The following is a 24491-nucleotide window of genomic DNA, read 5'->3' on the forward strand; positions in this document are numbered from 1 at the left end:
GGGCTCTCTGACTGGTCTTGTTTGTCCAAGATCCGGACTGAGGGATACTGAGGGTTTAAAATAATTCTGTGGGGTTTTTTTTGGTTACTCAAGAAACCCAAGTGTAAGGAGAGTTTAAATATTTACAAAAAAAAAATTAAAGGGGCAGCCTCACCCAAAAATTCTAGAAGAAAAGGAGTGGAGGAGAGGGGAAAACAGTTGATTTGAACTCTGGGAGTTTCATGCCCTGGACCTTTAGCATGTGACTAAGATGGAATGTGTCTCAGGGACTTCAAAGAAGAGAAAGCAGAGGAGGGAGAAGGAGAGGCCGGAAAAGGAACAGGATTGGGGCGGGGTGGGGGGTTGCGGGGAAGAGCTGGTCTAGAGGGAGTCAGACGAGTAAGATTAGAGAGAGGAATGGAAAGGCCAGGGAAGGAATGGGAGAGGGAGAAAGAAAGAAGGAACCAGAAAAGGGAAGAAAGGGAGGGATCAGGAAGAATTAAAATAAGAGAGGGAAAAAGGAAAAAGAGAATAGAAGAGAGAAGGAAGGGAAAGAAAGAGAAGGAGGAGGTGTGGGAGAGCAAGAAAAAGGGAAAGGGAGAAGACTTGCTTTCAGAATTCAATACCTTCCAAAGCCCCCAAAGTGACACCAACCCAGTGGATGCTCTCTGATAAGCCAATGGCTTAGTTGGTCCTCTGAGAAATATATTGTGTTCTGGCTTACTAAGTCTTCAGGGACTAATCAGAGAGTATGAGAGCTGCTTTTAAAAATAAACAGTCAATTTACAATTACATAGGGGCCCATTATCCTCTGGCTTCTGTTCTTCTTTGCACTTCTAGTCTTCACTCTGGCCATTTTGTTTTAGTCAGGAGAAGCTGCCTGTTTTAGGCGAAAGGATCCGGATTGAGTCAGAGCACCTAGATTTGAGTGATCTGTTTGGGATTGATATCTTGTAGGGATCTTGGGGAAAATCACTCGTATGGGATCTTAGGAAAATCACTTCACCTCAGGTTTTCTATCTACAAAGTATGGGTGTGAGAGGTGGGAAGGGGAAGCACAATAACATTTATGGTGGTTTGGGGATAAAATGAAATAATGCAGAGGAAAGAATCGTAAGTGCACAGCCAAGGAACATGTAGGTTCTCTCTCTCTATCTGGAAGAAAAACACACCAGACCATCCTACTCTTTGTTATCAGTCCAGTTCAGCTAGGGAGAAGGAAGGATGGCTAAGCCGAAGCACCCACAGCTTGGTTATGTGGCAAACTCCGTCTCTAGAGTAAAACAGAGAGAGCTAAGAAGGGACCAAACAAGGTCTTAGCCAGGGTCTGATATCAGTTGCTGCACTTTGGGAAAGAAACCTTTTACTCTAGCACCATCTTTGGCACACAGTAGGTACTTTGTAAACACTTATTGACTTGACTTAATAAACACAAATCCTAACCATTCTGGAGACTTACAATAGATCAGACGCAGAAACTAGAAAGGATGGGGGTACACAAAGTGAGAACTAAATGACAGAGGTGGGCAAAACAGAAAAACTATAAAAAACAGACACAAGAATTAAGAAAGCTCAGCAGCCTAGGGCTATTCAGTGTAGGGACAGCAAACAGTGATCTGCCCTCTCTAAACACACACTTTCATAGCTTCTGAGGACATCACTGCATTAAAAGCCCGGGGAAAACAGCCAAGCATTCAAGGGGCTACACAAGCTTGCTCCATCCTACCTTTCCAACCTTATCTTACACCATTTCCCTTCTTGCATTTGATGTTTCCAGATTTCTGCCTGCCCTCTCCCAGAAAGAACCTCCCTCCCCAAGTATCATCCCTCTCTGTAGGACCTCTCCTACACTCTTACCCCAACCTGGCTTAAATTTTAACTATTTATGTGTTATTGTCATTTTTGAGTCGTTTCAGTCATGTCCGACTCTCTGTGACTCCATTTGGGGTTTTCTTGGCAGAGTTTGCCATTTTCTTCTCCAGATCATTTTATACTTGAGGAAACTGAGACAAATAAGGTTAAGTGACTTGCCCAGGGTCACACAGCTAGTGAGTGTCTGAGGCCTGACTTGAACTCAAGAAGATGAGTCTTCCTGATTCCAGGCCTGGCTGTCCACTGTGTCACCTCAGTTATCAAATTATAAGGTCCTTGAGGGGCAACAGCTGTTATTTCAACTCTGTATTCAAAGTCCACAAATGGTGTCTTATACGGAGCAGGTTATTTAACAAATGTTGCAGGAGTAGAATCAAAATTTACCCCAAGATCATGCTGGGAGACAAGAAAGAGTGATGGATTTGGAGTCACAGTACCTGGGTTTGAATCCTGACAGCCTCTCTTGTGTCCAGCTTTCAGCTGAAACTGATCTTTCCAAAATTACCAGTGATCTCTTGACCTTTTCTCAGTCCTCATTCTCCTTGACCTCTCTGCAGCCTTTGACACCACCAAACACTAGCTTCTTCTCTCTCCTCTCTTCTACTACTCTCTTAATTCTCTTCCTATATGATGGCTTTTTTCTCAGTCTCCCTTAGTGTAAGGCTCTTTATCCAGGTCATGCTCATGAACCAGGAGTATCTCAAAAGGTTCCCTTCTAGGTCCTCTTCTTTTCTCTCTTCATTCTATTCACCTTGGTGATCTCCTCAGCCCCCATGGATTCAATTATCATCTCTACGCTGATTCTGGAGCTCTCTGGGTCCAGTGCCCAGATACACACCAGGCTGACTGGAGATGGCCCCAGATGTAGTAGAAGACCTTAGCCTTTTAAAGCTAAAGTCTTTCCCAAGTCTCAGTTTGTCTGAGGCAATACTCATTCACTGATTAAGGCTAGATTTTTTTAAAAAATGTGGCAAAGAATGGCCTCTTCAACCTAGTTCAGAAAAACAAAAATCAAACTGGGAAGAGAAAGTGAGGCTGGTGACTTTGCACAGCCCTGCCTCTCTTAAATCCAATTCACTTGCACGTCATGGCGTCACCTTCCTGAGGTCACGGTCTTCTTCCGAGAACAAAGGACAAACAACGAACCTTATCACACCCCCCAGAAACTACTGGATCTACTGGCACTGACCTCCTTGTTGATCCTCAAATAAGATGCTTTCTTTCCTCATCTCTGCCTCCTGTCCTTCCTTCAAATTCCAACTAAAATCTCACCTCCTAGAGGAATCCTTTCTTAATCCCTCTTAATTCTAGTGCCTTCCTTCTGAGGATTATTTCCAATTTATCCTGCATATTGGTTTGTCTGTACATAGTAATTTGTATGCTCTCTTCTCCATTAGACTGTGAGCTCGCTGAGGGCAGGGTTCTTTCTTTGCAGCACTTAGCACAGTGTCCAGCACATAGCTTAATAAATGTTTAATTTATGAAATAAGTGCTTGATAAATGTTTATTGAATTGACATGGGTGGCCCTGAGCAAGACACCGCCTCTCTGGGTCTCAGTTTCCTTATCTGTACAATGAGTGGGTTGGACTAGATGATCCCCTCTAACTACAGATGTACAAGGCTATGAATGTACAAACAGTAAGTTAAGTGGCAGAGCCAAGACTCATCCCCACATCTTCTGATGCTAAGGCCTTTGTGCCCTTACAGAACCTAGGACAGGGCCTTACACATACCAGGCACTCAAAAAAAAGAGTGGTTGATTTGATTTTGAATGAAAGTCCAGTCGTCCTTTTCTCCCCCCACACACATGGAGCCTGTGCCTGGATTTGCAGCTGCACAGCCATCTGTAGGGCCTTTCACAGTCGGCATCTCGGCCTACCCCGTGGTCGGGCCCCCTCCCCCACCACGGGGCTGCCAGGCTCTCAGTCTCCCAGTCTCCCACACTGAAGCTGCCTTTCAGTGTGTCGCCCAAGTCAGCCTTCTGCCCCCTCCACAGGCGGTGACCCCTGGCTTCTAGACAGCCATTCCCTACACAGACTCAGCTCCCCACTAGGGCCCTGGCTGCAATATCAGCTTCAGCGGTCTTGCTCTAGCCTTGCCTGTGGTCCATTCATCTGCAGGTCAGGCAGAACTTCAGAATTACAGAGCTGGCAGGGAACTCAGGGAATCGTGGGGTCACAGGTCTAAAGCTGGTCATCTAGTCCAATCTGCAGGAAGGTCAAAGGACTTAAGAACCTACTATGTACCAACCTGCTAAGCACTGGAGATAGAAAGCTAGAGTCCCCGGTTCTCAAGAAGCTCACTCTCTTGTAGGGAAAACAACATATAAAAGAAAGTTTGGCTTCAGGGCAGAATGAAAGGGTGCAGGTCTTAGGGAGGAAGTGGTGGGGCAGATGGCAAGGGATGGAGGGTCTTCAGGTAGTTAAGATGACAGTTGCCTGGGGGCTTCAGGACATGGAGGCAGGGCAGATGGTCCTCTATCTCAGAAGAACTGAAGTTATTAACATAGCTAGAGTGGGAAGAAAGGGGCAAGCAAACATACCCAGTAGCATGAAAGTCTATCACTCTTATAGTCAGGACCATGTGGCTTTGCATTCACTTTACACAGATTTGTGCAGATGTGAGAAAAGCACTGGCCTGGGAGTTGAGAGACTTGACTTCTGGTTCTCAGCAGTATGATCTGGGCAAACCACTTCCTTTCCCTTGCCTCAGTTTCCTCATCTGTAAAGTGAGTGTGTTGGAGAAGGTGATCTCTACAAACCCTGCTGATATTCTAGGCTTTCTTGACAATAATTCTGTGATAAAGGACTACGAAAAAGAGGAGCGACTCTGCTATACAGAGAAAGAAAATGAGGGACCCAAGGGGGATGAAATTACTTTCTCAGGATCACTATGTTCTAAAATAAGAACAGAATAAATGAAGTGTTATGTGAGTTCTGAGGGGACAAGGGAAAAATTACCCACCCATCCATCACACTCCAATATTCCCCAGCTCCCAGGCTGGGGTTTATCCCCTGGTCAGATAGCAGCTGAGGGGTCACCGAGGCATTTCCCTTGGGAAGGGGATGGGCAGCACAGAGTAGGAAGGAAGGTAAAGAATTGTAAAGTGGGGAAATGGTGCTATGTAGGATGACATGGGCACAGAAAGTACTCTTCTTGAATTGATTTGACCTTTGAGTGAAAATGTCACCGGCAAACACAGTCAGTCTTTTGTTCTCTGTGTCTCTGAGTTCCTGGCTCTTCGATTGCCTCTGAAGCCTGTTCTTCCTATCACAGTCTGGGGGAGGGTCCCAGCACCCCAAGCAGACAGAAGCTGTGCCTGGAGGTCCGGTGGAGAACCAACCACTCCCTGCACTGCCAAGAGGCCAGTCCCTTTCCTCCCTCCCATGTTGCCATGGTTTCCCCAGTAAAATAGGCAGACACTCAGAAAGAAGATATCTGACAGAGGGAATTATGGGGAGGAAGGCCAAGAACAGAAATTAGCATTTCAAAAATGCCACTCCGGACTTGAACTAGATTAAGGGCTCTTCACTAGGGGTCCAAAGAACTCAAAAGGGTCTGTAGATAGATTTCAGGGATCCATGAATTTGGATGGGAAAAATAATTCTTTAATTTTCACTAACCTGTAATTAAAATTTAACATTTGCTTAAATTATTGGAAAATATGATTTTGAGAAGGGATCTACAGGTTTTCCCAGATAACCAAGGAGGTCCACGACATACAAGAGTCAGATGAAATGACCTCCAACATCCCTATCATCTCCAATATTCTGTGTTCGGCATTACAATGTTTTGTGGTCTAGAGTTGTTTCCAGCTCTAACACTCTATGTTCTAAGGTCATTTCCACATCTAACAATCTATTTCCCTGTCCGCCTTCCCATATTAGCCACGTTCAAAACAAAAAAAGGCAAGAAAAATAAAGTGAAAAAAGTATACTTCAATCTGCTCTCAGAGTTCATCAGCGCGCTCTCTCTCTCTCTCTCTCTCTCTGGAGGTGGGTAGCATTTTTCATCATGGGTCCTTTGGAATTATCTTGGATCATTGTAACAATCTATTTTCTATTATTCTGTATTCTAAGACCCCTTCCAACTATGACATTCTGCATTAGAAGGTCCTTTCCAATTCTGATGTTCTAGGTTCCAAAATCTCTCCTGGCTCTGATCAAATGAGATGATATTTGTAAAAAGTACTTAGCCCAGCACCTGGCACATAGTAAGCACGATATAAATTCTTCCCTTCCCCTTCTCCCCTCTGATATTCTATGTTCTAAGGTCCCTTCAGACTCTTAACATTCTTTGTTCTAAGGTCCCTCCTAGCTCCCATCTTCCCAGTCCAGGGACCCCTTAGGTCTGTCCTGCCAATGGTGGGGATAATCTGATTGTTTTCAACATCACACTTTCGCCCCTACGTATAAGCTTCTTCCCACATTTCACCTAGTTGGCTGGATTTCTGCTGTGGATGCCACCGAGCATGAGCAGAGAACAGGCCGGTCCAGCTCACTTTCCACAAACATTGGGATCAAATGGCCCTCAGCCAAAGCCACAACATTTGGATTTCCCATAGGAAAGGGGAGGTAATGCGTGGGGGGGAACAGCAAGGTCTGTGTAAACAGATGGTTCAGTGGAAAGATCATGGGAGCACAAGTCGAGAGACCCTGGTTCCGGATCCTGCTTGGCCACTGTGTGAATGTAGGCAAGTCATTTCTTCTCTGTAGAACTAGGTTTCCTCATCTATGAAATGGGAGATAAGGGTACCTATCCTTTCAAAGCAATGGAGGTCATGAAAGTGTTTTGTAAACTGCAACGAGCTCTTTGAATGGGAGGTACAATTACAATCAACACCAGCATGATTTTCAGCTGTTTGCAGAGAAAACACAATGAGGGAGGGGGCTGACCACACTTTGAGTTCAAGGTCATTATATCTTTATTCAGCTCAGATAGATGGAATAGTTAAGGGAAAGTCAGTAACCTGTAACTTTTTTAAAAACTCTCATAGACAATAAATAGTGATAGTTCGGGTATCGTGCCCGACTTAGACTCCAAAATTTACTACCTCTAGTTCAATATGCCTTGACTCAGAGATTCCACTCCTAGGCATATGCCCCAAGTAGGGTGTGGCTGAAAAAGAAAGTCCCCATAACCACCAAATTATTTATAGCAGTTTGTTGTTGTCATTTTGTGATAGCAAAGAACTGGACACTAAGTGGATTGCCCCTCAATTGGGGATGGCTAAACAAACTGTGACACATGAATGCAACAGAGTGACTATCACTGTGCTTTAGGAAATGAAGACTGTGACAAGCACAGAGAAGCATGTGAAAACTCACATTAACGGATGCAAAGGGAAGAAAGCAGAGCCAAGAAAACAGCATACACAACAGCCTCAACAATATAAAAGGAAACAATAAACACCACAAAACACAATGTTGCAAAATTACAAAGAACAAACAGGGCCTAAGGAAGAGAAATGAAAGTACACACCCAACCCATTTCTTTGTGTCCCCAGCACTTAGCACAATGCCTGGCACAAAGGAGGTGCTTAAAAATGCTTACTGACTTAACTGGTTGGCTGCCAAGGAAAATGTTCTGCCAGATTTGGAAGGGTAGAACAAAAACAGTTAACAGAGAGTTGAGCCTCAAGACAAGTGAGGCGATAATAAGAGAATCCTTGTTCCTGTTGTTCAGTCATGTCCTTCTCTTCATGACCATATTTGGGTTTTCTTGGCAAAGATACTGGTGTGGTTTGCCATTTCCTTCTCCAGCTCATTTTACAGATGAGAGGCAAACAAGGTTAAGTGACTTGTGCAGGGTCACACAGCTAGTACGTATCTGAAGCCAGATGTGAACTTGGGTCTTTTTGCTTCCAGGCCCAGAGCTCTATCCATTGGGTCATCTAGCTGCCGTTAGTTGTTTTCAATGAGTTACCAGGCCCAGAAAAGCTACATTGAAGGGCACAGACAGAATTGTAATTACTGTGAAAAATCACGGATAATACAAGAAGATTGGAGATGGGCAAATGTGTCAGTTTTTAGGGACAAAACTGAAGTCTTCAAACTATTCACCAGCAATGTTGACTTTATTTACTGGGGAAAATTTTTTTTTTGAATGTATTTTATTTTTCTCTTTCTTTTCTTTCTTTTTTTTTTCCGTTAGGCAATTGGGGTTATATGACTTGCCCAGGGTCACACAGCTAGTAAGTGTCAAGTGTTTGGTCTGAGGTCAGATTTGAACTCAGGTCCTCCTGACTTCAGGGCTGGTGCTCTATCCATCGCGCCACCTAGCTGCCCCCTAGAATGTATTTTAAAGGCCCATACCAAGTTCTGCTTTGGCATCCCATTGTGGACTGGACAGAGGCCTGGGCTGTGCCAGCAAAACGCAAGTTTTGGTAAATCCTACCAAGCTGGAAAGGCTTGAGGGTGGAGTTGTGTATCTGCTAGCCAAGCACAGACCAAGCATATGTCAGAGATACTCATCCCCCTCCTCTTTTCTGGTCAGACCATATCTCTAGTATTGAGTTTCACTCTGATTACATTTTAGGAAGGACTTAAAAAAGAAAAAAAAAGTTAGGGCACGGCCAGGGGAAAACGACCGAGATGGGGAAGGAAACTGAAATCAAGCTATACCAAGTGTGGCTGGAGCTGCAATGAGGGGCGCTGAGTTTGGAGGGGAGGAAGTGATCATGTGATCATGCCAAAGGCAAACGACTTGCTCTGTTGGGCCCCAAAGGGCCAGCTAGGAGCAGTAGGTAGATACTGTAGAAGGGCAGGTTTAGGGCTGTTGGAAATAAAAGCCTTCTGCTTTTGGAAGTAAAAACCTGTTGCCCAGATGGAACTGGCTGCTTCAGCAGGTACTAGGTTCTACATCCCTTGAGGCTTTCAACCGAAGCTTAGGACGCTACCTTTCAGGGATATCATCGTAGAGGGAAATCAAGTGAAGCCAGAGCTACATCTCTATTGCTAAACGGCTCTGTAGACATATCTCCATATACTGGCAACTAAGGTGGTACAGTGGATAAAGCACCAGGCTCGGAGTCAGGAAGATCTGAGTTCAAATTTGGCCTCAGACACGTGCTAGTTGTATGACCCTGGACAAGTCACTTAACCCCTATTTGCCTCAGTTCCTCAACTGTACAATGGGGACACAATGGAGAAGGAAATGGCAAACCATTCCCACATCTTTGCCAAGAAAACCCCGTGAACAAAACTCCAAAGGTTCCCATCGAGTCAGACCCAACCCAACAACAATAACTTTGGTCACAGATCAACTCATTTATGGGGTCTAGATAGGTGGCTCAGTGGATAAAGTGCTACACCTGGAGCCAGGAAGACTCATCTCCTTGAGTTCAAATCCAGCCTCTGACACCTACTCGTTGTATGATACTGGGAAAGTATCTTCACCCTGTTTGCCTCAATTTCTTCATCTGTAAAATGAGCTGGAGAAGGAAATGACAAACCACTTCAGTATCTTTGCCAAGAAAACCCCCAAATGGGGTCACAAAGAGTTGGGCACAACTGAAATGACTGAAAAACAAGAAGTTCAGAAATAGGAGCAATTGCTACCTCAATTTTCTCACCTTTAAAATGGGAATCATAATAATAGTACCTACCTCACAAGGTTTGTCCTAAGTATCAAATGAGATATTTATAAAGCTCTCCAGAGATCATCTAATAAATTTGGAAGAGTTGGACATTGAGACTTTGAGAGGTTCAGTGACTTGTGTAAGGTCACTAAAGATAGTGGAAATGCTGGGAGTTCTTCTTTAGTGGTAGGGGTACTATATTTGGAGTAGATGCAGGTTTGAACCCAGGATCTGTTACTTACTGGGTGACCTGCTGTGGGCCTCAGTTTTTTCCTCTGTAAAAGGAAGACATTTGGTTTAGGTGACCTCTAAGGTCTTTTGTAGGTTGACGTCCCAGAATCTTGGTTTAATGAAACTCTGTGCATCACGACCCTAAGTCCAAGGTTATCTATATGATGCTTCCTCTCAAGATACTTTTATTCAGATATATTTCATTTTTATGATTTATTTTCAGAAACAAGAATTTTTAAATTGCCAGTTTGATTAGAAACTCTGAGTGGGACAGGTTCAGGCATGGCATGGAGGATTCAGAAGAATGGATGAGTTTCTTGGCTAATTCAAAATTATTTGCAGTCTCATCACCATCAGGTTGTCCTTTAGGTGGTGCTTTCTTTTTTAAAAAATGAATTTCTACTGATATCTTTTGTTAAAAGATAAATTTCACTCTCCATCCCTCCCCCAACTTCCTCCCAGAAAGCCATTCCTTAAAACAAAGAATTTTTTTTTAAAAAGAGGAAGGAGAAAGAAAAAGTTCAGCAAAACCTATAAATATACCCAAAAAATCTGACATTATATGCAATATTCCACACCCGTGGACTTCTCTGCAAAGTCATGGGGGTGGGGGTGGGGGGAAGCAGGGTTTTATCATGCCCTCTTCTTTGGAGCCGTACTTGTTCTTTGTAATACTCATTTTCTTTTAAAAAATAAATTTTATATTATATCTTTTTTTACATTACTAGAATTTCTCCCAGTAACCCTCCCCCTCTGCACTCCTCACACTCAGAGAGCCATACCATAACAAATTATATGTTTTTACTAATTTTTAACATTCATTTAAAAATATTTTTGAGTTCCAAATTCTCTGTCTCTCCTGCCCTTCTCCTACCCATTGAGAAGAACAAATAATTTTTTAAGAAAAAAAAAGAGGGAAGAAAAAAAATCAACCAAACCAATCAATACATTGAAAAATCCTGAAGATGTAATCAGTATAATATCTGTCTAGGAGCTCACAGTCTAATGGGGAGACAACACAAAAATAACTTATAATAGCTAGCATTCACAAAGTGCTTTAAGGTTTGCAAGGTGTTTTACAAATATTATCTCATTTGATCCTCACAACATTTCTGGGAAGTGTTATTAGGATCCTCATTTTACAGTTGGGGAAACTGAGGCAGGCAACGGGAAAGTGATTTTCCCAAAGTGACAGAGTTAGTAAGGGTCTGAGGCCAGATTTGAACTCAGATCTTCCTAACTTAAGGTCCAGTGCTCTTATACACTGCATTTTCTAGCTGCCTCCAACTAGATACATACAAGAAAATATAGAATAAATAGGAAATAGTCCGAGTGGGGAAGGCAGTAGCAGCTGAGGGTACCAATCAGGAAAGGTCTCCCGTAGAAGATGAGATTTGAGATGAGTCTTGAAGTAAGCCCAGGGATCTAAGAGGTGGAGATGGGGATGGAGACATTCCCAGAATGGGGAGAAGCTGGGGCAAAGGCACAAGAAGATTGGGGAATCTGGATCATAGGCTATGGGGAGTGTAGGAGGGGGATGAGTTATGAAATACCTTAAATGCCAAAGAGGACTATTTATTTGATCCTAGAGGTAACAAGGAACCATGGAGCATAATGAATAAAAGGAAGCTGATCTGATCAGACCTGCCTTGGAGAAAAATCACTTCAGCCACAGAACAGAATCAAAGTTCCACCCCCTGACTCTCGTCCTTTGCCGTCCTTAGCAGCAGTACTGATTACCTCCCTTGGTAGGCTTCTTTTCCCAAGAGCTCTCCTGGACTTCTCTTTGAGCTGGACCCTGTTCTTCCCCTCTCTTCACTTGCTGATCAGCCCCTCCCACACCAGTTGCTTCTTGAGAGCAAGGACCTCACTCTGGGAGATCACAGGGGCCACAAAGTCCTCGTGGGTGACTGACTGGATTCTATACAGGTTCTAGCTCATGGGAACAGTGAAAGGGTCAGGAGGTCTGGTTATCAAACCACAGGGTCCCTGGCATCAGGGCAACCTCCAGGGAAACTCTAGCCTAGGCTAGCAACCTGGCTTGTTGTATCTTGTATCATTCCTTGGGATGGGGATTAATGACTGCCAGAGTTCATAGGGTTATGGAAGGATCATGGAAGGAGCCTTAGAGATCCTCTAGGTCAGAGGTGTCAAACTCAAGTAGAAATGGATCCCCCCACAATGACTTAGAAAACCAAAAATGAGTATCATCTATGTTGTATTTTTATTTATTTTGCTAAACATTTCCCAATTACATTTTAATCTGGTTCAGCTGAGACTCCTGAGTTTTCAAAGCCAGAAAACCCTGATTTTGATACCTGTGATGAGTCAAGCCCTTCATTTTTCAGATGAGGAAACTAAGGTCCGAAAAGCTTACCTATTTTACCTAGGGTTACAAAGAGAGTGACATTTTCTCTGACTCCCAAATCCAGAGCTCTTTCACCTGGGAATGCTACTATCATGAATAATTCCTCAATGCTTTCTGCCTGGGGCTGTTTCCATTCTGTCTCTAGAGTAGCTTAGAAGAAACAGCTGTCTGGGAAGTGAGTGAAAGAGAGAAGAGAGGGGAGGTGAGGGGGGGTGTGTGTGTGTGTGTGTGTGTGTGTGTGTGTGTGTGTGTGTGTGTGTGTGTGTGTGTGTGTGTGTGTGTGTGTGTGTGTGTGTGTGTGTGTGTGTGTGTGTGTGTGTGTGTGTGTGTGTGTGTGTGTATAAAGCTGAGTGGGGAGGTACTAGTGCCTTTCTTTCTGTATACACCATTAGTTATTCTGACTTCTAAAGAAACAAGCAGCCTCATGAGGTAATGAGTTTCCTGTCACTAGAAGTTAGATGAACCTTTATCAGGAACACTTTAGAGATATGGGTTGGCCTTTTTTTTTTTTAAAGAAGTATGGGTTGGACCACTAGAAGTGGTATGGAATTTTTTAGAGGTATGGGTTGACCCAGGGAAGTTAAGATGATCTCTGAGAAGCCTTACAACTTTGGGATGTAGTGATTTTTTACACATTTGTGAAAATCACAAAATCTAGTTATTTCACAGATTCATAGAACCTCCAGATTGGAAGGAACATCTAATCTAACCTGTCCCCAGTCAAGAATGCTAGGAGGACCTGAGTTCAAATCCAGCCTCAGACATATAACACTCACTAGCTGTGTGACTCTGGGCAAGTCACTTAACCCCAATTGCCTCACATCACAAAACAAACAAACAAAAACAAATAAATAAAAATAAAAGAATGCTCTCTGTGGCATGCTTGGTAAGTGGTCATCCAGTCTCTACATGAAGTTAAAGGGGGACCAATTATGTCCCAAGACAGCCCATTCCACTTTGGGGCAGTTCTAACATGCCCTTCTGGCTATCCTTCTCTGGAGGCTCCCCAGCTTGCCAATGCCATTCCTAACATATGGTGCCCAGACCTGAACACAGCATCTTGGATGTAGTATGATCAAGGATCCCAATGCTTAATTAACTTTTGTGCTGACTCATACTGAGTTTGCTGTCTATGAAGACCTTTTTTTTTCAGACAGCCTACCATCTATCCACACTTCCGCCATCTTGTACTTGGAAGGTTGATTACTTTTTTTTAAATGCAAACATAAGATACTGTGATTATCTCTACGCGATTTCATTTTATTCTTTTCTGCTCAATATTCTAGCCTGACACAAGATCCTTTTTCATTCTGACCCTGACATCTAATGTCTTAGCTAACTCTGTGCCACCTGAAATTTGATATCCATGCACTTATATCTTTATCCAAGATACTGATAAAATCTAAAACAACTTGAGTAGAAATACAGATTCCTGGGGGCTTCTATGGAAGACTTCCTTCCAAGATGACATTGAAACATTAATGACTACTCTTTGAATTCAAGCATTCACCTAGAACTGAATCCAGCAAATTGTACTGATGTCTAGCCACAAGAATAACATGAGATACTTTTAAAAAATGTGCTGTTGAAATCTAAGTAAACTATGTCCACTGTGTTCCCCTTGATACACAACATTAGTAACCCAGTCAAAAGAGGGAATAAAATTAACTTGGCATGACTTGTGTGTGTGTGTGTGTGTGTGTGTGTGTGTGTGTGTGTTTTTTAATATGAGACTCAACCAGTTGAGTAGATACCATATTGGACTTTTGGGAAGAAAGAGGTACCACAGGATGGGCTGGCATAGATGGCTTGTGATCTGGGTCAGTGACAAACTCCTGAATCGATAAGATTACAGATCCATTTGAATATCAGGTACACCTTCTATCTTTGCACCTCAGTCATTTCAAACACTCCCTTGCTGACTGAATGATCCCTAATGACTAAGAAAGACATTCAAGTAAAAATGTCTGAGTCAGAGAACATGTTGGACAAGATATACATTGGTTTGTGATCCTCATTCCTCACCTCTCTCAAAAGTCAACAGTCAATAAAGACTTATTAAGCACCTACTACTGCCAGCAACTGTGCTATGTGCTAGGGATAAAAAAAAAAGCATAAGAGGGTTCCTGCCCTCAAGGAGCTTACAATCTAGGGGGGAAAGACAACATATAAAAAGAAGTGCTGAGGGAGGGGACTGGGAAGAGGGGCCAAGTAAGTTTACACAGGACGTGATGAAATCCTGCAGCCAATGTGGGAACTTAGTTAATTTCAGAATGATCAGTTTCTGGAGATGAGGGAATCCAGGAGATCAGCAGAGTAGGAAATGAGGTGAATTTCCTGATTTCCTTCCTCAAACAGAGGGTCTAGGAGGAGCTCCCAGTTGTCCCTAATTATGTTCTCCAATCAAAGGGAAGGAGGGGCGCCAGGCATAGGAGGTGCTAAAGAGGTGAGAGTTTCGAGGAATTTTATTTTCAGAATGATGAGTTCCTGGAGAGTTTCCTTCTGCCTTGAGGGAAGAGGGAAGTTTCATGATCTCTTCTCCAGAACTCCATTGGTTTTTCCTTTATTCAGATTTCAAATTGCTTTTAGTGACATTTTTCATCTGCATTGTGATAGTAACTGAGAATATTGTTCTGTTGGTTCTGCTGATTTCACTCTGTATCAGTTCACACAAATCTTCCCACCTTTCTCTGAATTCCTCATATCCCAGGAATTGTACTTGATAAAGCCATGTTAGGTCACTGGGATCAACACTTACTTTTCTAGATGTTCATTTGTCGTTGGTCAGTCATTTCAGTCATGTCCAACTCTTTGTGACCCCATTTGGGGTTTTCTTGGCAAAGATACTGGAATAGTTTACCATTTCCTTTTCCAGCTCATTTTATAGATAAGAAAAATGAAGCAAACAGGGTTAAGTGACTTGTCCAGGGTCACACAGCTACTAAATGCCTACGGCCAGATTTGAACTCACAAAGATGAATTTTTCTGTTTGTTTGTTTGTTTTTGGTTTTTTTTAGGCAATTGGGATTAAGTGACTTGCCCAGGGTCACACAGCTAGTAAATGTCAAGTGTTTGGTCTGAGGCCGGATTTGAACTCAGGTCCTCCTGACTTCAGGGCCAGTGTTCTATCCACTGCGCCACCTCACTGCCCTAAAGATGAGCTTTTCTTTCTCCAGGTCAGTAATCTATCCACCATGCTGCCACCTAACTGCCCCCTCTCCCAGATGTTCATTAGCCATTTCTTTAATGACACCTTCTAGAATTTTGCTAGGAATTGTAGTCAAGTTTACCAGCCTGTACTCTGCATGTTCTATTTTCATCCTTTTCTTAAAATCTGAGACAATATTTACTCTTTGACAGTTCTGAGGCACCAGTCCCATTCTCCACAGCCTTTCAAATATCAGGGATGATCATTTGTGCTAGTTCTTTCAATAGGTCTCTTCCAGATCTGAACTTTGGTGTTTTCACATTCTATGTTCTAAGGACCCTCCCATTGCTGACATTCAGTGACTTCTGTTATTTTTTCCCCCCTGTACTGCCGATAATATCCAGGCTTAGATTACTACTGTATTGATTCTGTCAGCTTCTTCTTAAAGACTTTTTTGACTGGAACAGTGGGTGGAGGAGCTGGGAGATTGGGGATTGGGAAAAGAGGAAAAGCAGTGAGCAAGGAAAAAGTAATAAAAATCCATCTGCCATCAAACCTTTTCCAGCTGAATATTAGACAACCAGAAGCCTTCCTTGCAACTCTTAAAAAATAGGACGCCGCAAATTCTTCCAGTTCCATCCAGATGTAGAAAAGTTTCTCATCCCATCTGGAGTTAGAAACTGCTGCTGGCCTTGGAGCATCACAGAGGGTCAAAGATAGCTGGGACCTTAGAGATTATTAAATTCAACCTCCCTGCTTTACATACAAACAGAAGACAGCCAGGTAGCCCAGTGGATAGAGTGCTGGACTAGGAGTCAGAAGACCTGAATTCAGATCCAGTGTGTAACCTTAGACAACCTCTCAGAGTCTTAGTTTCCTCATCTGTAAAATGAAGGTAAATTTATGGATGCCGTCCTCTCATAATACGGTCATGAGGAAAGTGCTTTGTAAATCATAGAGTACAATCGTAATGCAAGTTATTGTTATGACTCTTTTTAAAATTAAATCATAGGATCATAGAGATGGGAAGGTTCTCAGAAGCCTTTTACCTAGTCCAACCCCTTCATTTTACAGAGAGGGAAACTGAGGCCTGGAGAAGTTAAGTGACTTGACCAAGGTCATACAGGTAATAAGTGCCAGAAGTAGGAGCTAAACCCAGGTTCTCTGACTTCAAGTCCGGCACTCTATTTCCATGGTGCCATACCATGATGTATTTCAGCATGTCTGTAGTGGTCCCCAAGGAGTAATCTCTATGGAGAAGCAAATCAAAGAAGGTCGGGCAACATTTGTACATCCTCGGGGCGTCCCATTCCATCTTCCCACATTTGACCACCCTGCTCCATTCCTAACTGGAAGATATGGGCATGTCATTCCCCTTGTCTTCAAGATGACAGGTTGGTTTGGAATTGACAGCTCCTGATACTTGTATGAAGGACTATTCTGAATGAAGCCGAGTGGTTGGAGGGGCCAGAATACAGGGGTTTACATGATGACAAATGTGACTTATTTGGAGAATGAATATGAAAGCTGCCATTACCCTTACTCAGGATAGGCAGCCCAAGAGGGGTGGGAAAGTTCTCGAGAATAAAATTCCAAGGGGTAGCTAGGTGATGCAATGGATAGAGCTCTGGCCTTGGAGTCAGGAGGGCCTCAGTTCAAATTTGGCCTCAGACACTTGACACTTACTAGTGTGTTACCACGGACAAGTCACTTAACCCTGATTGCTCACCAAAAAAGAAAAAAAAAAGAATAAAATTCCAAAGGCATGAATGGATGGACCGGAGGCCCAAGGAGTTTAAAGTGAATATTCCAAAGAAGGGGGGAGAAAAAGACAAGTAATCAAAGAGACTAATGTGAATGCACAGGGAACTCACAGACCCATTTAGGTTTTTAAAAGACATGCATGGAAAATGAAGGTAAGGGCTAGTTACTGAAGTAGGATACAGAGTGGCGAAATTGTATCGGAATGACATCAGTAGTAAGTGATCTCTGAACAAGCAGCAGCCAGACAGGGATGTTGAAGAGAGCAATAAGGGCCTGGACCTAGTCAACAGAGAGAGCTCTGGAAGCCTTGGAGGGGGCAGTTTCAGTGAAGTACTGGGATGAATCCTGGGGAGACAGGAAGTGAGTGGGGGATAAAGTAGGGAGCTAGAGTGGATGACTCCTTCTAAGAGCTGAGCAGTAAAAGTGAGGAGCAATAGAGGGAGAGGCCAGGAAGAAAGGAGGAGTTTAATTTTTGTTGTTTTTTTTTTAAAGGATGAAGAAGGCCTATAGAAGGCAGGAAAGGAACCCATAGAAAGGGACAGATAGAAGAAGGGAGGGAAGGATGACTCAGGAGGGGGATGGGATCAATGGGGTAAGTAGTGGGAAGGGTTGGCCTTGGCAAGAGAAGGGGCATTTGACTGAAGGCTGGAACAAAGGAAAAGAGGTATTTGGAAGTTAGGAGGAGGAGAGAGAGGGGAGCTCACAACAGACACCCTTGCTTTCTCAGTAAAGAAAAATATGGAACTCTTCATGAATTTCGCATGTCAATGGGTCAGGGGATGGGCTAACTGTCTCTTTATTATTATTGCTTTAGTATAATATACCACTGAGCCCAGAGAATCCAACGAGCTGCAGTATGAAGGGGTGTCATTAACTTGAAGCTGGGTTTTAGAGATTATTTTATTTGATCCTTACAATATCCTTGGAATATAGATGTTATTATTATATCCATTTTGTAGATGAAGAAACTGAGTCACAAGTGGATAGAGCACTGGCCATGGAGTCAGGAGGACTTGGGTTCAAATCCAGCCTCAGACACGTAGCACTTACTAGCTGTGTGACTCTGGGCAAGCCTCAGTGAAAAAACAAACAAAAAAACAACAACAATAAAGAAACTGAGTCACAGTGAGGTTAAGTGCTCTGCCCAGGGTCATATAGCTAGTAAGTGTCTGAGGCTGGATTTGAATTCAGGCCTTCCAGGACCAGCACACTGTGCCACCTTGTTCCCTTAAGTATTTATTAAGTACTTACTCTGTGCTAGCTAGTGCACTAAACTCAAGAAACAAAACAGTGAGATAGAGGTTTGGCCACTCAGAGGTGCATTCTGGGGGCAGGGTGTCCCCTCAAAACCTTACTGAAAAGAAATCAGAAAGTGTTGTGCTGCTTTTATTAATTTTTTTAAATAATTTTTTTTGAGGCAATCAGGGTCAAATGACTTACCCAGGATCACACAGCTACTAAGTGTCTAAGGCGGGATTTCAACTCAGGTCCTCCCTACTCCAGGGCTGATGCTCTATCCACTGCACTACCTAGCTGTCCCTGTGCTGATTTTAAATGACAAATCACTTTCCCATGAGTCTTTGCTCTCAAGAAACTTGCATTATAACGTAGACTCTCATAGAGAGAGGCAACAAATCTGGGGTCCTAGTAAAAGCTGGAAAGGGAGTTTTGGTCTGGGCTGTCACGAGGATGCTGAAGCAGAACCAAAGAGCAATCAGTTCTCACACCCTTTCCAGTAGCAATGATAGCATTAAATCGATGGTTGTTTCCAGAGCCAGCATAGCATAGGAGAGAGAGACAGAGAAAGAGGAGAGAGGAGAGGAGGGGGAGGGGAGAGGAGGACAGGGAGAGAGAGAGACAGAGAGACAGAGAGACAGAGACAGAGAGAGAGAGAGAGACAGAGAGAGAGAGACAGAGAGAGAGAGAGAGAGAGAGAGAGAGAGAGAGAGAGAGAGAGAGAGAGAGAGAGAGAGAGAGAGAGAGAGGAAAGGAGGGGGAGGGGAGATGGAGAGGGAGAGAGAGGGAAGGAGCACTGGCCTTTGAGTCAGGAAGACCTGAATTCAAGGCCTGCCTTTAACATAATACTTCTATTAACCCTTCTCAGTGCTCTAGGTGACCCTGTAAGAGATGAGGGTTTCCTTATCAAAAGTTCCCTACACCAGTGAAATCACATGGGATTTCACCAGGGGTGAGGGGTGGGGGAGAGGTATGTAGGGCAGATGGCAAGATGCCTAGACAGGGTGAAATTTCCTCCTAGACAGCTGGATGGCTGGAAAGCACTGTCTGGGGCTACCCATCGATGGTGGGTTAGATGAGTTTGCTTTCAGCCCACGATCCTCACAATAGCTAGTATTTATATGAAACCTGAAGGCTTGCTAAGCAATTTCTGTAGATTATCTCATTTGAGTCTCATGGTAACCCTACGAAGGAAACATTACAGGTGTTATTATCCCTCCACTACCACCTTTTTTTTAAACAGATGGGGAAACTGAGGCTCTGACAGGTTAAGAGGCTTGCCCAAGGTCACAATTGACCCCAGGTCTCACAACTCCAAAGCTTCTGCTCTTCAGGATTGAGCCTCTCTATTCCTCAGGTACACCTATTTTTTCAAAAGTTTACCAACAGGGCAGCTAGGTGGCACAGTGGATAGAGCACTGGCCCTGAAGTCATGAGGACCTGAGTTCAAATTTGACCTCAGACCAAACACTTGACACTTACTAGCTGTGTGACCCTGGGCAAGTCACTTAACCCCAATTGCCTAAAAAAAAAATAAAGCTTACAATGGAGAAATTAAATAGGTTACACAAATGAATTTTTTTTAACACACCTCAAGCATAGGCCCTCACCAGATGAAAGATAATACTATTCTCACAAGTAAAGATCTCACAAAAGATGCTAAATGATCCCTATTAACAGCTATTAATAGCTCTAACAAGACAGTTAAATGAACAAACCTGGAAAGACAGCTCCTGAGATAATCCCCTGGAAAGGAACAAACTGAAGTAACGTTTACCTTGAGAGACAAGGGAAGTCACTGCAGAAGACCAGGTCACACCCAAAGGCTTATGGGAAACCGATGTGTCATTTATACTTTCTGGTCTCTTCTCAGTAGGGTTTTTAGTGTTTAACTGTTTCAGGGGACACCCTGGCCCCCAAAATGCACGTCTGGGTGACCCAAACCTCTAGCATTTAGGTGGCCCAGTATATAGAGTGCTAGAGTTAAAACCAGGAAGCCCCTTAGTTCAAATTCAGCCTCCGACCCTTATTAGCTGTGCAACCCTGGATGTCTGCCTCAGTTTCCTAATTTGTAAAATAGGGATAGTAATAGCACCTACCTCTCTGAATAATAATAATAATTATTATTATTAGGAAAGATTCATCATCATCATGATTGGTATCATTTATAGAACATTTTCATGTTTGCAAAGCACTTTGTGTATTTAGTTTGATTCTCACAACTGTGGAAGGTAGGTACTCTGATTATCCCCATTTTATAGATGAGGAAACTGAGACTGAGAGCAGCAGTTAAGCAACTTTCTCTGGGTCACATGACTGAGGCAGGCTTCAAACAAGTCTATCTATTACACAGCCGAGTACTTAGTGAGGCTGGCCCTCCTAGGACACATACCCTCTAGCTGCACTGGGACCCTTTTATTGTCTTCAAGAACCCCATCCCTTTTGCCCTCCACTTAGGCATGATGGTACTCACCTACATTTAATAAAAGCTTTTTTCTTACAATGACCTAGGGAGACTGGTAACATTGGTATCCCCATTTTGTAGGCAGGGAAACTGAGTCTGAAGAAGTGCCTATGATTTGTATTGGTGCCAGGACTCAAACCCACGTCCCCTGACTGTACTTCCATTAAGGTTTATACAGAACTTTATTCAAAACGACTCTGTAAGATAAATAGTGTGAGCATGATTGTGTTTATTTTATACAGGAGGACACTGAAGCCCAGAGAGGAAAACTTGCTCCAGGTCACATGGCTGGGAAATGTCAGAGCCTTGACTCAGTGGAAAGCCTTTTGGCTCCCAGTCCAGGGCTCCCTTTGCTCCATCATGTTTTGAAAGGCAACAGCCCATCTGAGCTCTCAAGGAGCTCACAGTCTAATGGAAGAGACAGCATGCAAATAGGTTGGTGCAATATACTAAAGGTCTGTTGGACTGGAAAGGGAGGGGAGGGCTGGTCATGGAGCGAGAGCCAGGGATAGTCAGCCCAGTGCTCCACGGGCCTCGGTCCCCTGTCCACAGACCTAGAGGAGAACCTCAAGGTGCTGAGTGGTCAGTTCCGCTGTGGACATTTTACATGGAAAACAGACCCAGACGAAGAAGGTGCAGATGGGGTGCTATCGATACCATGGGAGAGAGTGATCATATCAACGCAGTCACAGAACCACCAAAGTAAAAAGCAATAAACATGGGTTTTATTATATCTTGAGGCAGGCGCTCTCCTTTGTGAGAACTGCTCTCCAATTCAATAAAAGGAGTCTATACAAAAAATATGATTCTATTTACAGAAATTCACTTTAGAGCAAATTCCCCTCCCCCTCATCACCTGGCACATACATCCCCGTTCTATAAATCACAGGATTTAAGAGTTGGAAGGGGCCTTGGTGACTATTGTTTAAACTAACTCACCCACTAAGCGAACAGCCCCTATGATATACCCAACAAGTGATCAGGAAACAGACCAGGTGGCATTAAGTTTCGCCCAAGAACCATAGAAATTATAGGCTCCTTGGGCTGGGAGAAAACTTCCCAGGAGTCCTTAAGTCAATATCTCAATATTCTGGACAGGTCTAGATCTAAATTATCCCAGACTAAGCTTTAAAAATACAAGTTTCATTTGGCCATTTGTTGTTGGGTTGTTTTTATTTTGGGGGAATGGAAGGCAGAGATGGTCAGACCCACCTTGTTCATTATCTTTTCCCTCATAAATCGACAGATACTACCTGTCATTAAAATCCTATAGCTAAAGTCACAAATGATTCCAAACTGAACATTCAGAGAAGATATCAAACAAACATTTCTTGACTGATTCATGGAAGATGACAAAGAGTAAGTTGAAGCCGTTTTATAGCCAAGTAAGTGAGGCTTTGGGGATGGGGAGTGGTAGGAGGGAGTCCGGTATTACTGGGTGGCTTCCTCTCCGTGTCTCCTCAGTTGTTACGTATGTTCCAGGGGAATCCTTATGTACAATCCCGCTGCTGAATACTGCCTGGGGTTTTGGGCACACAGAGCCAAAAGGTGTTTGGGTGATCATGGCTGTGTCACATACGAGAAACAGCAGCATTCCCAAAAATGTTTTCTAAGCCCTTCCTTACCTTCTTTGGTGTGCCTCCTTCAGAGCTCACAGGACCCCCTACTTATTGGCAAAATGAGACTAATATTTCATCTCTCTACCAGGCCTGGTACTTCATCGCTGGAATCCGCACTTCCAGAAGAAGCTGAGGCTGGTAGATCCCTGGAGTTTAGAGGTTCTGAGCTGCAGTGGGGCTAATGCTGATTGGGAGCCCACCCTAAGTCAAGCGTAAGTGTGGTAATCCCCCGGGAGCAGAGACACACCAGGCTGCCTATGGAGGGGGTAAACAGGTCCAAGATGGAAAAAATGAAATAGATTAAAGCTTCTTTGCCAATCAGTTTTAGGATTGGTCCACAATTGGTCCACCCTGTACTTCCAGCTACAGCTATGGAGATATGAAAGCCCAGTCTCCTCCCTCCTCCTTATTAAAAAGAAGAAGAAGAATCCAAGCACTCCTCAGTTTATGGGACTGGTGAGAAGAAATCTGATGTATTAGTGCTATAGTTATTATTGCTATTATTCCTCTACAAAAAAACCCCTTTTTTCCCTCAAAATGATCACCCAAAACAAGCCTCTGTTGGCTCATTACAGTATGGAGTTTACCCTGAGTTACTGAAGCTTATGACAGAAGAGGGAGGACCTACTCAGATGGAAAAAAGCTTTAAATACAAGCCCCATGACACACAGTGTGTCTGTTATCTCAAGACCAGCCTATCTAAATCTGGAAAAACTTATTCTCACTAGGTAATGAATTTTTTGGCTATGGTGCCTCACGAAACAACCTTTAAAATCATCATCACCATCACCACCACCACCACCATCACCACTATTATCATCATTATTATCATTGTCATCATCATCTCTCTCAAATTATAGATCCCCAGAAGTCAGCCCCCATCATCATGTCTGCTCCTTGAGTTATCCCAAAGTAACTTTCAATGAGCCTTCAGATAACGATCAGTTTATAATCCTCCAAATGCTTCTATTCAGTTACCAAAAGCAATCACCTCATCCACCTGGCAATAGTTCTTCAAACACTAAACTTAACTGAATCACAGTAGAATAGTGACTTGTCCCAGGACCCCATCTGGTAGACATGAGTTTCACGCCACTTCTTCCTCCCAGCCCCCATGGTTTTACAGAGCTGTTTGCCCCGGCAGTACCTGAGTTCTCGTCCGACTGATTGAAGCCACAGATCTGACAGATGCTGTGCACCCACTTGTTCATGTCTTCCTCGGTCTCCGCCACCAGGTAGAAGGTGCGGTCACTGGTCTTAATGTCAAACACGAAACTTTCCTGGAGCTCCTTCTTGTTGAAGGTCAGGCCTGCGTCCACCTGTTCACAGAAACTGAGGTTGATGACCCGCAGGGGCTTCTTGGAATGGTCATTCTTGTAGTATTCCAGCACGTCTGGGTCCCCACTCATCCTCCCACTGCGAAGAATAAACCAACGCTTCTTCCATGCCTGGGCCACAGCAGGAGAGAGAAGAGAGAGAAAATGGCACCAGTTATTTTTAAACTCACCAGGGGGACGAGGACTAACAGACTCAGGAGACTTGGGTTTTAGCCCCCATTCCAACACTAACAGTGTGTCCTTAAGCAAGCCATCTCCCTTGTTTATATGATGTCTCCCTCATTAGACTGTGCTCTCCTTGAGGGCAGGGACTGTTTCTTGCCTTTCTCTGTATCCTCAGCCCTTAGCATAGTGCCTGGCACATAATAGATGCATGTTGATGGACTGATTATAAAGAAACCTTCTAGTCTAAACTCATTTTATAAGGAGGAAACTAAGGCCCCGAGTAAGGCAATGCCTTCCTCAAGGTCACAAAGCTAGGTAGGGACAGAAGGTAAACAACAACTTGAGGATTCCTTAGTCCCAGAGAATTTGCCTCTACAGCAAATTGTGTTTGGAAGCCACTAGGCCAAGGACAGGAAACCTTAAGACCATATAGATTTAGAGCTCTCAAAGGTCATCTAGTCCAGAGGGGTTAAACTCCCAAGTGAGTACAAACCCCTTCATTTTACAGATGAGGAAACTGAGGCCCAGAGATGAAGTAGCTTGCTCGAGGTCATGACAGTCAAAAGCAGAGGCCCTCCAGATCCAGGGCTCCTTCCGCCATACTATATTGTCTCTGTCACCCATTGACCAAATTTAGCTCTAAGTTTGATTTCATCTAGCTCATGTATGCACCAAGGGCCAAGCAGTTCAAAATCATAGCACAGTGACTCAATACTTTAGCAGTGACA

At 43.6% G+C, this 24491-nt stretch overlaps 1 protein-coding gene across 1 annotated transcript in view; it reads right to left on the reverse strand.

The window, feature by feature from the left end:
• The window catches only part of GAB2 (GRB2 associated binding protein 2), a 258560-nt gene that overhangs the window by 78474 nt on the left and 155595 nt on the right, over positions 1-24491 (reverse strand). Inside the window, 1 exon segment of the mRNA XM_020972287.2 lies at positions 23409-23709. Coding sequence (XP_020827946.1) covers positions 23409-23709 — 301 coding nt within the window.

This window comes from Phascolarctos cinereus, unplaced genomic scaffold (genome assembly GCF_003287225.1).
Source record: "Phascolarctos cinereus isolate Bilbo 61053 unplaced genomic scaffold, phaCin_HiC Scaffold_726;HRSCAF=1367, whole genome shotgun sequence".
NCBI classification, from domain to species: Eukaryota; Metazoa; Chordata; class Mammalia; order Diprotodontia; family Phascolarctidae; genus Phascolarctos; species Phascolarctos cinereus.